At 39.9% G+C, this 15915-nt stretch overlaps 1 protein-coding gene across 3 annotated transcripts; it reads left to right on the top strand.

Annotated features, from left to right (window-relative positions):
• Positions 1-2680: 2680 nt before the first annotated feature.
• Positions 2681-3535, top strand: LOC1268850 (putative ATP synthase subunit f, mitochondrial). Of its 3 annotated transcripts, none has more exons than XR_009765541.1 (3): positions 2681-2830; positions 2927-3333; positions 3402-3535. XR_009765541.1 is itself a non-coding variant. In XM_307418.4 (2 exons), exon 2 carries the CDS (start codon positions 2953-2955, stop codon positions 3274-3276), a length of 324 nt encoding a protein of 107 aa, XP_307418.1. In that variant the 5' UTR covers positions 2681-2830; positions 2927-2952; the 3' UTR covers positions 3277-3535. The 3 variants fall into 3 exon arrangements, 1 of the variants encoding a protein (XP_307418.1); XR_009765542.1 differs by having other exon boundaries at positions 3405-3535; XM_307418.4 differs by having other exon boundaries at positions 2927-3535.
• The last annotated feature ends 12380 nt before the right edge of the window (positions 3536-15915 follow it).

Below are 15915 nucleotides of genomic sequence, written 5' to 3' on the forward strand. Positions count from 1 at the left end.
ATACGTATCACAATCGAATCCCCTCCTGTCATTCGTTCGTCCAATATGGCCTTCCCGCCAAACCTATAAGCCCACCTAGTCCTTATACCCACTTTGGTATTGTTAAGTCAAGTCGTGAAATGTTAATTTGCTATGAAGCACTTCATTTCCTAACAGCATTGACTTCTTGTCTTGTATCCAAACACCTTGTAGAGCAAGGTGGATTAAAAATATCAGGTGGTGGATTAGGGCCTTTGGGGGGTCGCCATAGCTAAGGGACTTTACGTCATTTTAAAACCGTTAACCATTGGTTTCCGCATACTTAGCTTAGCAAAGCTTAGCAAATAGAACAGATTTCTTTGTTATTATATGCATTTTTGTGTGTCTTTTGATTTTATCGAAAAAATGAGATATATTAACAAAAGATTTGATGATTTGTTTATGCACGAAATTTGAAATCATGTGAGTAAGAGTTTAAATCTCACGTAAATTGTCCATGTGGCTCGTAGAAAGTGAGGAATTAATGTGAACATTGAAAAAATAATGATTTATTAATTTTTATCATCAAAAATGTTGAAAACACAATGAATTATAGAATAAATTCACGGAATAACATAAAATAACACACTTTAATCCATGTTTTAATGTTAAATAAGAATTCGCGAAGTCCAAAATATATTTTTAAATAATCCTTAATCGAAAAAATGGGGTAGATAAATTATATGAACAAATTTAATAAATGCAAACAAAGTTTGAATCCTGGGGACCTTACGTCACCGTATTAATACACGATGCGCAGTCTCAGATTGCGCATATATTCGTTTGATCAAAACATAAGTCATTTCGCGAAGCCAACCCTGAGCTATAAACGTCATTTCCATACATTTTCAGATTGTGCCAAGATTGCGCATAAATTTTCAAGATTATGTGTCCGAGATATATAATTTTTTTTGACAGATAAATATATCAAACCGACCCGTTTGACAGATAAATATATGCGCAATCTGAGATTGCGCATCGTCTATTGCTACGGTCAAGTGACGAATTGTCAAAATGCACTAGAGTCCACCACCTGATATTTTTAAACCCTCTTTGTTGTAGAGCGACAGCGTCGCGTACGACGAAAAATAGCTCAAAATTTCACTCGCTGTGTAGATTAAGTAGCTCATTTGACTCAGTCAACTAACTTGTTTTAAAATTAAAAAAAAAACACAAAAATAGGTTAAAATGTGTTCAAATCTAATTTTTTGCGTTTGGCATTAATCTGGCTTGTAAAAAATTAGATAATTCGATTATTTCGGATGAAGCAAAATTGTCGCGCGCGACGAGTAGCTTTATTTGCAAAATTGAGCTACTGTTTGTCGCGCGCGTCGTTGTCGCTGTATGTCTATTTGAGCGGTGACATAACAATACAGTGGAGCGCCGTTTATCCGGGCTTCTCGGGACTTGAACTCGCTCGGATAAGCGAATAACACGAGTAATGAGTCAAATGATTATTTTATTACCAATTCCTGATTAGGTTTTGGAAAATTTTCTTATTTTCTTATAAAAATAACCCAGTTTTCATTAACTTCATGTTTTTCCAACGAGAATATTTGAAATTTGCCATGAATTAAAGTGTTTTTTGTTATGACAATGTGCTCTTATAACCGCTTTTTCAAATATCCTCCTCGTAACGCAATGTCACCTTTGTATTGAGCTGTTATTTCTCAACAGCACGGATAAACGGAAAGCCGGATAAAAGGTACCCGGATAAACGGCGCTCCACTGTACTCAATGATAGCGCCCAAAGTGGGTAGAAAGGAGGTGTCGTCATGTAGGACACTCGGGCATCACGGCTTTAGAAAAAAGCACAAAACCAGGATCGACGGTAGTCGCCAAATGCGACGAATGTTGCTGGTATTTTGATATCATAAATGAATTGTTTTCGTTCAAGAAACATTTGTTTAGCATTAAAAATTTGTATTTTGTATCCACACTCCATAAATCGGCATTTTACACGTTATAATTCAGCTGCTGCCTGTAAACAAATATCGATGGCTGTTGTTAAACTTAATCTCAAAATGGCAACATGCCAAGCGCTAAGAAGACACCTCCTCTACATTCCACCTTGATGGCGCCCGGAAAATCCGCTAATAATTCACCTTCTTAATATACACACCTTGCTGGTACACCCACGCAACCCAAGTGACATTTGCTCGATAATGTTTTTTTTTTCCAGATCTGCTCGATTAGTACTCGATACGCTTGAAATTGTGGATTTGTGTGTGATCAAATGTGCGGAAAGCGCTAAGATTTGGCGTGTTCGTAAATTTATCTTTCTTCTATCGATGGACTATGCCGTCGAGCTCATTTTACATTCGTAGCGTTGATTTTTCATGAAAAATAAAATCGAATTTGTTGTGGCGTTATTTTATAAAAAAAATCGATATTTTTTATGTGTAAAATGGCTACATGACCCACTATAGCGATAGGAAACATAATTTCCGATCGAATTTGGATGAAAGGAACAAAAAAGTTGCATCACAGTTAATTTTACAGGACTTTTTCTGGTGCAGTTTAAGGGAAGTTTAAGTTTCAGTTTAAGGGAAGTTTAGGCTGCAGTTTAAGGAAAGTCGAATTCGAAGTTGTACAGCTACTTAGAGATAGGTCGTACACATGACGGTTAACAGAAGGCTACCTGGCTGGCTAAATTTTCCACAAGCCATTTTCAACCACCTGGTCTACTTTATGCACCTTGATTCCTACCCAGACCTTGGTCGTCAACCTGCCAAACTTAGTTATCTTTCTCACTGTATTTCTCGTTTTCTTCGATTGCCGTACGGAAAATAAGTCATAATCCTGAGAATAAGTTAGTTTCATCATTGATTTGGATCATTGCTTACATAAAAACGTTGATACGTTTAAATATTTAACATCTTCTTTTATTATCGTCTAACTTGTCCAGCAAAGGAAAAAGAAAGGAAAGTGGAAATGGCTATCGGTGACTATCCGGCAGAGTACAATCCAAAGGTCCATGGGCCCTACGATCCAGCCCGATTTTACGGGAAGGCTGATGCTCCGTTCGGTCAGGTAAAACTTGGCGATTTGGGCGCTTGGTTTGGACGACGAGACAAAAATCCTCGTGCCATAGCAGGAGTTTTTAGTCGCGCTTTTTGGAGATGGCAGCACAAGTATATGCAGCCGAAGCGAACGGGAATTGCTCCGTTTTTTCAAGTCATCGTCGGAGGAATGGTGTTCTTCTATACCATTAACTATGGAAAACTGAAGCATCACCGTAACTACAAATACCACTAAATGTTGGCAAATCGTCTGCACGATGATTATCATTACATAATTGCAAGGTGTTTTATGGTACGCTTGTTTATAACAGAAACTTTCAATGTGTAGAATTATGTAACTCTTTCATATTCTTATTCCAGCAGAAGATCATCGCTATTAATAGAGTGTAGTTCGGTTTGCGACATATAACTTGTAGTGAAGTATAAAAAAGAAACATTCAATTGATGCAAATGATGTAATGATGAAAAATCAATAAATGTATGTTTGTTTGGCAGATCTGAGTGAAAGATTGATTAACCTTTAAGTCGGCAACCGGATACCCGGGTTTTTTTTTAATTTTAAACTGAAATAACTTTTGATTCATTGCTTTTATTGACTTGAAATTTTCCGCCCAACTTTTAATTTCTGATTTTTTGGTGCATTAATCGTAATTTTAAACAGTCTGTAAGTACAGTCATTATCCGATATACGGTATCGTACGGGACCGAGCGCAATAGCGTATCTCGAGTTTTCGCGTATAGCGGATTCCTATGGAAAAATAGTTTACACTACCGGTTCGAGGGTTGAAGTATATCGCCAGAGTTCTGCATTAAAGATTTTTGTTATAAAACAGGTATCTTTTGCTCAAATTTAATACTAAATGCATTAAGAACATTAAGGAAATTCAAAATGAGCATAAAATATTTCAAAGAATTAAAATATTTTCAAAAAACGCATGGAGCTGTCAAATTTAGAGGAATCGCGTACAGGCGTCCCCCGAGTTACGACCCCTTCAAGTTACGACGATTCGCAGATACGACGATTTTGATTTTGACAGTTAAAAGTTGTCATTGACAAGAAATTGATGTATTTTTTTGAATTTCTAGGCTAATAACCGTTATACACACATTTCCAAAGATTCCACAACTACTCCCCAAGTGCCACAAATCCACTAAACGACCACTAAACGGCTTCTAAACGACTCAAGCACTCTAACCAAACGGAATATAGAAAGACTTCGTTTAGCAGACGGCAAACGACTCATGCATTCTAAAAATAGCAAAAAAGCTGGTGGCGCTCTCTGTTGGTGGGATACCCCAACCAGTTGAGCTTCATCGCTTGGAGGAGAGCTTTCTCATTTCCTCTGTACTGTTGTATGGTTTCGCATTGAAGTTATGCATCGCTAGAACTAGAACGGCGATACGATTGTGTAAATACTAAACTCCTACGGAAACCACCAGCACTGAAGCAAGTGAGATTTGAGTAATGGTCGTTGGTGTTGATACCCACGTATCTGACCACACGACCATTCATATAGGTTTTTGCTCAGAAAGTTAGAAGGCTATATAGGTCATGATAAGATGAAACTTATCGAAACACATTGCAAGAAAAGGATAGCAATATAATGATGAGTTGTAATACGCCATCTATTGATCAAACCAATGAAGCTGTGGAGCTTTCATTTTTTTTCTATGGATATTCAATTTTCCAGTCGTTTAAGCTTAATCTGTGGCGCTTATGTCTATTTTGAATATCTATATTGTGTACGTCTTTTAAAATATAATTATTACATTATCGAACATTATTTTAAATAAAATACACGATATCATAGATTCCAACTCTTCAACTTCGGTTATAAACTTTATATTCATAGATATTCGACATACGACTTTTTCGACTTACGCCTTGCTTTGCGACATTTTTTCGGTCCCAAATACAGTCGTATCTCGAATAATACGAAAGATGAAGATGAAGTACGAATGGTGTACGAATAATACACTGCAGATGAAGAGAAATGGTGATGAAATGGTGATACGAATAATACACTGCAAATTTTCTAAGTTTGCTGCAGTTAAATTTTTTACTGAAAGCTATTGAGTAATACATGGTTTTGTCGTTTCACTGAATATCAGTAAAACAAATTACTGAAAATGCAGCTATTTATTCTGTCAAAACGACATGCCTGAGCCTCTAAAGAAAACATAATGATAATGAACATAAAAATTTGAGTTGGTAACCGCTTACAGGCACCCCGATAAAATTTTAGGTGCGTATTCGGCTTGCGGGATTAACGTTTTGGTTGAGAAAAATCTTCACACCACTTTGCTGTTCTTGCTAAAATTTCGTGGTAGCCGTGAGTGCATACCAAATCAACTGTTTCGACAAAATACAGTTCACATCTGTATAAAACTTTATGAAACAGAGATGAACATGAGCAGAATGGACTACCACCCGCGCATCAATAAAAACCCCAATTTCAATACTTTTTTTCGCCAATTTTTAATCGATATCAATGACTAAACAATCAGTAATATCAGAAAGGCTTTTTGGTATGTTCAAATTTTGGGTACTGTGGATACTGTTTCGAAGCGGACTTTCGACACTTGATCGTCTAGGCGATCATAAAAAATCTTTAGGACGTTGGAGTTTAGAGGGCTTACCTTGGGTAGGAGGACATAAGTAAACTCCTTAAATGAGAAGTCGATAGATAATGGATGGGCTTAGTCCTATCCTGACAATCCGAACAAATCTGACCTGCCATGATCGGAGTTGGTTTTATCTATACTCAAAAGAAGTTAAAGGTCGGAAAGTTATCGTTTTCGCTAAGCTAGTTACGTTTGTCTTTTATTGACAAGAACGATGGTTCTAAACGATATTTTCTTTCCTAGCTCGTGTTTCATAATACGGACGATTTGATTTAAAATCGTCATCGTGAGCATAAGGCCGCGGGGCCATGGGGATTCTCAGAGCTCATTTTCTCAAGCTCTCATGAGTGCTTTTGAGAAATCTTCGTTCTCAGCGTTTGTCGAATCGGAACAAAATCGGTTTTGAGAATCTTTGAGAATCTTTGAGAAAGCAGCGATCGGCTAACTGAAATATGGAGAATTGTGCTATTTGTTTATCGGAAATCACTTTGGAAAATGTATTCAATGTTTATAATTGAAAACGTTAAAAAAAATATGCGATTAAAAACTGTTTTTCTATTTAAAGCTCTAAATAAAGCTTGAGTGTCTATATCAGTTTCTCAGAGTGAGAAAAACTGACGACGGCCACGGGCTTGAGTCTGAGAACAAGTTTTGAGTGCTTGAGAAACTTAAATGAGTGCTTAAGAACGTTTTCTCAGCTTGAGAAAGCCCCGTGGCCCCGCGGCCTAATATGAAAACAATATTTTGCTTTTAAGTTGGTGTTTACCTTTACAATGAATACTGAAGTACCGTCTTGCTTCGAATTACGGCCACTTCATTTTCAATCGGTCAGAGCGATAACTTCTTGCACGCGGGAAAAACAAAATTTTCATTCGAAAGTAACTGGAATGAAAGTATGTTTGTCTCAAGTGATCCGCGGACCATAGGTTGGAGACCACTGCTTTAGATCAGCTGCTTTCTAAATGATCGAGCGTTGAGGGTCAGGACAATGCATTTTTTTACACATACATTATTATATTATTACAGTTAATACACAAAATAACTGGTTTATAATATTAAATAATGCAATTAGTTATATTGTTGTTTTTTCTTAAATTATTATATCATCCAAGCAAGTTTCAAATTCATTTTATTAAATTACAATTACAAAAATTGATTGTAAAGATTCTTCAATTAATAGTCAGCAGCATAGTGTGAAAAAGTCATAAAAAGTTCCAAACAATTAAGCAAAATCACAATATAGCTTCTTAATGTACCCTTCCTTCCATGTTGCAAATTGTTTTCAGGATATATCTGAAGATGGTACAAAAACCTTAACAGCTGAAAAGTTATCGAGACAAGCGTACAATCGTTCATTACTATTACGAGGCTTTACGGACAAATAAGGCCAGTTCAGACAAATTGATAGCGTATTTCTTTAGAATAAAAAAGCTCCTAGAAAATCGTTGCATTTTTAAAAAGCAATAGTGTGTAACCATTGTTCTCGTACAATCAACAGTCAGGTTTTTATGGAATTATTCGTTTCTATTTTCTAACTTCTCCTCAAATTTGACCATATTGATTGGTCCGACAATCTATGTTATGGTGATGAAATTTCGAAGAGTTCAACGATATGAACTGTCATGTTAAAATATGTTCAGCTAATTTTAATGAATAGGATCTTCCTATCTTTCAAAATCGCGCAAATATTTCCTCGGGCCTAACTGCATATTGTGGCGGGCCCGACTTTGCCGACCGCTACCGACAGCTTAATTAGTTCAAATTTTAGGCCAATTTCAGGACCCTCAATCGACGGGATCATCAACGGGGCCCCAAATGGCCGAGGCAATGAAGATTGTTCTTCGTATTATGGCTGTGTATGGCTGTATGTAGATGCAGCTGTAACGGTTTTTGGTCTTGTTGTATTCGCAAAAATTGAAATAGTCGATAAAAACCATGTGTAAATGAACATGGTCCATAGGTTTCTTGAGTATTTTTATACTCTTCCCCCCTTCCTTCTAACTGAAACCTTTCCCATTTCCCCTTCTCTTCGGTCCACAAACTTGATGTGCTCGATTAGGGCCAAGAATGAAAATTTTAGTTTTTGCATTAGAAGACACACACAACCCAAGCGCCACAGATTAAGCTTAAACGACTGGAAAATTGAATATCCATAGAAAAAAAATGAAAGCTCCACAGCTTCATTGGTTTGATCAATAGATGGCGTATTACAACTCATCATTATATTGCTATCCTTTTCTTGCAATGTGTTTCGACAAGTTTCATCTTATCATGACCTATATAGCCTTCTAACTTTCTGAGCAAAAATCTATATGAATGGTCGTGTTGTCAGATACGTGGGTATCAACACCAACGACCATTACTCAAATCTCACTTGCTTCAGTGCTGGTGGTTTCCGTAGGAGTTTAGTATTTACACAATCGTATCGCCGTTCTAGTTCTAGCGATGCATAACTTCAATGCGAAACCATACAACAGTACAGAGGAAATGAGAAAGCTCTCCTCCAAGCGATGAAACTCAACTGGTTGGGTATCCCACAACAGATGGCGCCACCAGCTTTTTTGCTATTTTTAGAATGCATGAGTCGTTTGCCGTCTGCTAAACGAAGTCATTCTATATTCCGTTTAGGTAGAGAACTTGAGTCGTTTAGAAGCCCTTTAGTGGTCGTTTAGAGGATTTATGGCCGTTGGGAATCCACTATCTCAGGCCAAGAAAGTGAATACCATTTTTCGTGTGAAACACCTGTCTGATTTCGGCACACAATCGCAAAACGGTAGCAGGAGCCCCATATACAAGAACAGGACGGTTCATCCCAGCCAAGAGCGCACACAATGACATCGATTTGACCATTTCTCGAATGAAACCTCAACCCACTGAAGCACCGTTGACCAAACGACGTTCCTAGGCTTTTTAAAGCGACGCGAGCTTGGTGTCAATTTTTCCTGCTTACAGGGTTTCACACTTTATCTCAAGACCGCGGGACCCCTTCCCGAATCTGTCTTAGCCAAAGCCAAGACTGCGGTATGATGCTTGAAAACGTTGATGATACCTGAATTCATCGGATGCAATGCTGAATCTGCGGCACATTTCTCGAAACACACTGGTCCGCGCCGAGGACATGCGGTCGAATATTTTTTTACACGTATATCCTTTGTGTACATCGGTGTATTAGAAACACCCAATTATCCTTTGCGTGTTTTTACCAAAAAAGACAATTTAATAAAATGAGTGAATGCATATTTCTGCAATTAAAATATTTACAAGTGTTATGAAAGTAGTTTGAACTGTTTAAATAATCTTTTTTGGTAAAAACACGAAAAAATAATTAACTGTTTTCAGTACACTGATGTACACAAAGGTTTTTTTTTTTTTATTTCTCGTAAGGACGGCCTGGTTGGCCGTATCATTTGTACACAAAGGTAATCCGTGTAAAAAAATATTCGGCCGCATGTCCTCGGCGCGGACCAGTGTGTTTCGAGAAATGTGCCGCAGATTCAGCATTGCATCCGATGAATTCAGGTATCATCAACGTTTTCAAGCATCATACCGCAGTCTTGGCTTTGGCTAAGACAGATTCGGGAAGGAGTCCCGCGGTCTTGAGATAAAGTGTGAAACCCTGTATTTCTCCGGCTACGAGCCGGTGTATTGAAATTTTGTGTAGGGGCCTTTAAATTTTTGTCTGTGTATGATGTGTGCTTGTGGCTGTTGTAATGGGTTTTCTTTGTGGTTAAACGCAGCGTTCTGTTCTGTGTTCTGTGCATTGGATTTTAGCAGCAAGTGTCTCCGCGTTTTTTTTTTGGTGAGCTCGTGCACCGACCATCCACACCAAGCCACCAAATCGACGGGGCCCCTTATTGACGGGGCCCCTTATTGACGGGGCCCCTTATAGACGGTTCCCTTTATTGACGGGGCCTCCTTACCGATGGGGACCCTTACCGACGGGGCCCCTTCATCGAAGAGTCCACATAATCGTTGGGGCCCGTAAACCACCTTTGAGTTTTGGCTTCAGTATAGCTGTAACGGGTTTTTATCTTGTCTTAACGCAAAAAGTTGTATGTAAATAATGATAAAACATCATTTTAATATTAACATGGCCCAGTTCCTTTTTGGACATATGAATACCACCCCGTGTCGATTTCCCCTATTTGTCAGTTGACCACAAAAGTTGAGAAGCGCCCTGCGTGAAAATTTAAGGTTTTGCGTTAAAAGCAGGCACGCTCCACGATCTCAGGCTTGAGATGTGAATACCATTTTTCGCGTGAAAACAGTTGTCTGTTTTCGGCACACATCTGCAAAACAAGTATAGGGGCCCCCAGCCAAGCATAGGCACTAGACATGGGCAAAATGATTCTTTGCGACGATACGAGCGAGCTGGCTCTTTTGCTTACGGCAAATCACGAGCGAGCGGTGATTCGTCCGCTCGCGCTAGCCATACCTTTAATTGGACAGGAGATATAGGTGATATTTTTCGTGAGGTATTGCTTAATTAATGCAGTTTGTTCTCGAATAATAGAGTATACAGTTAATGGCGAGAAAAAATCAATACACAAAAATACACATGTTTTACATCTTCGATGGGAACGAATGTTACACAAATCATTATTATAGTGAGCCTTTAAGCAATAAGGCAAAGCTGTCCTCCTGTATAAAAAAAACATAGCGTACGGCAACTGGAATACTTTTTTTTCTATTACAAAACAATTGATATTCTTTATCGTAATCACTGGTTTTGTGCAGCGAATACAACGAAGAAATTCAAACTAGGTAATATGTATTATAACCACTATAAATCCGATTTGTGTATGTCGAAATATACCTTGCTTTTTAAAAACCAGCTGTTTATCAGCGACTCTACAACCTAGCTCGCGAGTGCACTGTCTATCAAAAATACGTTGTGAGAAGAACAGGGTAGCTCGCGAGCGCACTGCCTATCCAAAATCCGTGCAGAAAAAAACTGCCTAGCTCGCGAGCGCACTGCCTATCCAAAATCCATGCAAAAAAAAACAGGGTAGCTCGCGAGCGCACTGCCTATCCAAAATCCATGCAGAAAAAAAAACAGGGTAGCTCGCGAGCGCACTGCCTATCCAAAATCCGTGCAGAAAAAAACAGGGTAGCTCGCGAGCGCCCTGCCCATCCAAAATACGTAGCGAGAAGATCAGGGTAGCTCGCGAGCGCCCCTTCTCTTCTCACTACGTATTTTGTCCAGGCAGCGCGCTCGCGAGCTAGCTTGATCCTCTCACTATGCATATTGGCGCTCGCGAGCTGGGCTGTTTTTTATGAATGGATTTTGGGCCAACCGGTCGCTCACGAGCTACCCTGTTCTTCTCGCTACGTATTTTGGATGGGCAGCGCGCTCGCGAGCTACCTTGTTTTTTTCTGCATGGATTTTGGATAGGCAGTGCGCTCACGAGCTAGGCAGTTTTTTTCTGCACGGATTTTAGATAGGCAGTGCGCTCGCGAGCTACCCTGATCTTCTCGCTACGTATTTTGGACAAGCAGTGCGCTTGCAAGCAAGACTGTTTTTTTCTGTGTGTTTTGCACATACGATGCGCTCGCGCTCTACGATGTTTTATACGTGTGTTTGGAATAGCCAGTGTGGGTCGACGACAGTAGCTTGTGATGTTTTTTTTGTTTAATAAAAACGTTAATTAGAGTTTTAGTTTTAACCGCAATAAAAATATTTGATTTTTTACATGCGGCTATTTACATTCCGTATAAGCCCAACAGTATTATAGATTTAGATTTTTTGTTTCTCGGGGCAACTAGTTTCAAACGAGCTTTTTTTACATTTTTCTATGCGAGCGGGCGAATCATATTTTTCTGGAATGAAGAGCGGCGAGCGCCCGCTCTCTAATGGGAGCGAGCGAACCTTATGATTCCCGCTCTTCTTGCCCATGTCTAATAGGCACGTTTCATCCAAGCCAAATTGAAAAGCGCACACATCGATATCGATGGAATCGTTTCTCGAATGAAACCTCTACCCACTGGAGCACCGTTGCTTGCTTGATGTTAGTCAATTTTTCCTGCTAAATTAACCGGCTTCGAGCCGGTGTATTGATATTGTGTTTCAGGGCCTTTGAATTTTTGTTTGGGTGTGTTGTATGCTTGTGTTGTGTAACGGGTTTTCGGTGGTAGTTAAGCGCAGCGTTCTGTGCATTTCATTTTAGCAGCAAGTTGCTCTGCGTAGTTTTGGGTTTGGGTGTCTCGTGCACAGGCCATCCACACCAGCAAAAATTGACGATTTTTCGCTATGTCCAATACTTTGCGCCAACGATGATGAGGTATTGATTTGAGCTGTGCGCGCGTGTCGCAGCGTTCTTCGCTTGCGACTTTGATGCAAGTATTGGCAGCTTTCTTAGAACATTTAATGTGCTGCTTGTTGAAGTTTACAATTGATTTAAGTATACTATGAGATACTGGTTTACAATTGATCATAGTACTCTATGAAATAGTGTTAACAGAATGTAGTTAATAAAATGTTCATTCCTCTTTCAACCATCAACCAGTAGCGGAACTTGGGGCAAGTGTGCCACCTTAATCATTTCAAGTTATAACTCACTAAAACGTGTTTTTCAAAAGCCGGTTTAAATCTCATAACCATTTTACATCTATTTCCTCACTTATAAATGAGTTTGTTTGAAAAAAGTGCAAACAAAACAGTTTTTGAAGCGTTTTAAAAAGGGTCCAAAAAGACGTTGTTTTTTGGGCTATGGGGCAAGAGTGCCACTCGTATGGGGCAAGACGGCCACCTGGTTAAAATAACCGTATTTCTTAGATAATTGGAAATTATTACGTTTGTACCACTAGTGTATGTATTCCTACATGTATTTAGTCAACAATGAACCCTTTTGGACCACCAACTGTACCCCAATATGGTTTTTTTACTGTTCTGTTTTTCTGGCGTGGAATCCGCTCACAATAGCGCACCATTCCGCAGCACGCCACAACAATGTTTACATTTTTGACAGCTCGCGCCTATGAAAGATGGTGGCACACTTGCCCCAAACAGAGATGGCACACTTGCCCCAAAAGTTGTAACTTTTTTGAAATTGAAGTTTTCAGTGACAAAAAGAAAGTTTTTTTCAACTAACCCCACAAAAAATTTCACGTTTTCTCAGCTATACGGTGGTGTAAATATTTTCTCGGTTGATTGTTCGCATGATTTTTGAGAGCTTATTTGGTTGGATTAAAAAAATATAATATTCTGCTCAATTTTGAAACTCAATATAAATCAGTTCAAAACAATGGGGAATATCGATTGGTCTATATGAAATTCGGCTCAGTATACCTAGTCATTGGAAAGGAACCAACTGTATACACAATTGATCATTAAACTAAAGTTTTTAAGGAAAAATGCTTGGTGGCACTCTTGCCCCGTATGGCACACTTGCCCCAAATTCCGCTAAAGGTGTTTTAGCTCTGTTAATAGGTTATGGGCCCAGTATTACCCAGTATAACCCAGTATAACCCAGGATAACCCAATTCAAGCCTAGAAGATTCTTTAAGCCATTCGAATAAATGGGAGACAGGGAGACGAAGAGAAGTTCCTCAAGATCAAGCCTTTCGACGGAACGGGTTTCAATAATTGGAAGTTCAGGATATTGGCGTTCCTGGAACAGTTGGAAATCGCGCACTGTGTCGAGAAGGAAGCGGAGGAGGAAGACTTCTGGGAAATCTTGCATGAGGATACAGCGGCTGTAAAGAAGGAGAAGGAGGAGCAGAAGGCGTTCCGAAAGAAACAGGACAACAAGTGTCGTTCGGTCCTGAACGGAGCTGTCGCCGATAGTCACCTGGAATACATAAAGGACAAGAGGAGTCCGAAGGAAATTTGGGATGGACTGAATGAAGTTTTCGAGTGGAAGAGCTTGACCAACCGGTTCATGCTTAAGCGAAAACTTCTGGAGATGAAGCATAACGAATCTTCAAGTCTGGAATCTCACTTCCTTTGTTTCGACAAACTGATTCGGGAGCTCAAGTCGACCGGTGCGAAAATAGACGAGGAGGACATTGTGTGTCACCTAATGCTGACGATGCCGGTTTCATACGAGTCTGTGAACACAGCGATGGAAGCAGTATCAGAGAAACTGACCCTGGAATTTGTGAAAAGCAAGTATTTGGATGTCGAATCGAAACGGAGAGGAAGAAGTTCGAGCATTCAAAATTCAGAAGAAGTTGCTTTTGCTGGAAAGACCAGAGGAAAATTTCGTCTGAAGTGCTTCAACTGTGGTGGATTCGGGCACAAGAGAGCTGATTGTCCGAAAAACGAACATCGCGAAGAGCATGCAGAAAATTTTGAGAAAAGAAAACCTATGAAGGCAAATGCTGCTACGACATCTGTATCGTTTGTGACAGGATCAGAGTCGACGTTGAATGAAAAATAGCAACGGTGGTATCTGGATAGTGGAGCTTCAGATCATATGGTGAATCGAAAAGAATTATTCAAAAACCTGGAAATGCTAGATGAGCCCGTCTGCATAGCAACTGCGAAGAAAGGCGTCAACCTGGTTGCTAAACAACGCGGAGAGATCAACGTTTACTCGTTTGTTGATGGTAAGAAAATTGAAATCCGCATGGAAAACGTTCTTTTTGTTCTAGAGCTGACGCTGAATCTGATGTCTTTACGTCGGCTGGAAAATTCGTAAAAGAAGGTGGTTTTCCATAAAGGCAAAGTAACCGTTGAAGATGCTTATCAAGGTGTCGTTGCTACCGGTAAGCAGGTTGGTGCGCTGTACGCGATGGACTTTCATTACCTAGCAACACCAAATGCTGCTATGGTAACGGGAAAGGTTTCCATGGAGTTGCAGCTGTGGCATCAACGTTACGGTCACATTGGGAAAGGAAATCTGATGAAGCTCATCGATAAGAAAATGGTTGATGGATTGGATCTAGAAGGCAGCGAAAATTATGAAAGCTCGAAATCAGTGATATGTGAACCATGCTTGGCTGGAAAACAAACTCGAGAACCGTTTGTAAGTCGTGAAGGAAAGCGGAGTTAGTGCATAGCGACGTCTGTGGTCCCATCTCACCTTCGACGTGGGACGGTATGCGGTACTTCATCACTTTCACGGACGACTTCAGTCATTGTTTATGTGATGAAGTCGAAGGATGAAGCCGTCGATTATTTGGAGACGTACGAAGCTATGGGTACTGCACATTTCCAAACCAAGATGTGCCGTTTTCGCTGAGATAATCAGAGTGGCCAGATTATTTTTGCGGTTTTCGGTAGGCGCTTAAAAATTGTATCGGTAGTTTTCGGTAGGAGTTTAAGATTTTTCAGTAGTTTTCGGTAGGCTTTGAAGTGTTGAGCGGGGGGGGGGGGGGGGGGGGAGATGGAAGCTAATCTGTCTCATGAAGAGCAGCACGAGAAAATAACATCTTTCATTTATTAAAAGGTGATAGTTTAGATTTGGTTCATAGCGGTCACATGAGGCTGTGGCCCTACCACTGTTCGGAGCTGACCTCCGGTTGTACACACCGCACACGGTTAATCCAGGAAACGTCAGCCTGACATACACCGCGCACGGATTAACCAAAGACGTCAACGTGACATAAGCCACGAGGCCGCGCAATACACTTCCGCCTCATCTTTTATAAAAACCCAGCGAACACTATACGCGATCTCTTTTCCCTTTACTCTCTTCTCAAAGACACATCCTATATTTTCCGCACCGAGTCTGAACTCGTTGGGAAGCGCCAAGACAGGAGGATTTTACCGTCCGACTTGGCTTGGAACAGACAAACAACTTAGTCTTTGAGTTCTTGTGCTTGAAAGTCGATTTATTCATGCTTATTCCTAACTTATATACTAATTTTCTGCTTATCGATCGCGATCAGCAGTTTTTATTTGGTCGATATTGTTTACATTAGATTTGCTTACAATTGTTTTCGTTCGGTCGGTCAGTTCCCAGGCCGTGATGACCTAATTATGCGGCGCTGTCATCAACATCCTGACCCCCGTAATTCCTCGTAGAGGGGTTACTATTTGGTGACGGTTTAAACGGCGGGGGGAGTAAAGTGTACATTTTAGCTCGTACTTGTTTGATAATACATGCTATGGTTATTCATAATATTAAAGTGGCGACGCAGGCTATTGTACTTGTAATTATTATGAAGTAGAGCTGATCCCTATTTTCTTTCTTCTTTTTGCTCTGCGCTTAAATTCAGTATTTTGGCCAGCGGCTTGAAATACATTTTTGTTTCTACAGCTTCAATTTTCATGGTTGGCTGGATTTCTATGTTCTTGGTCTGT

This window comes from Anopheles gambiae, chromosome 2 (assembly GCF_943734735.2).
Source record: "Anopheles gambiae chromosome 2, idAnoGambNW_F1_1, whole genome shotgun sequence".
Classification (NCBI taxonomy): Eukaryota; Metazoa; Arthropoda; class Insecta; order Diptera; family Culicidae; genus Anopheles; species Anopheles gambiae.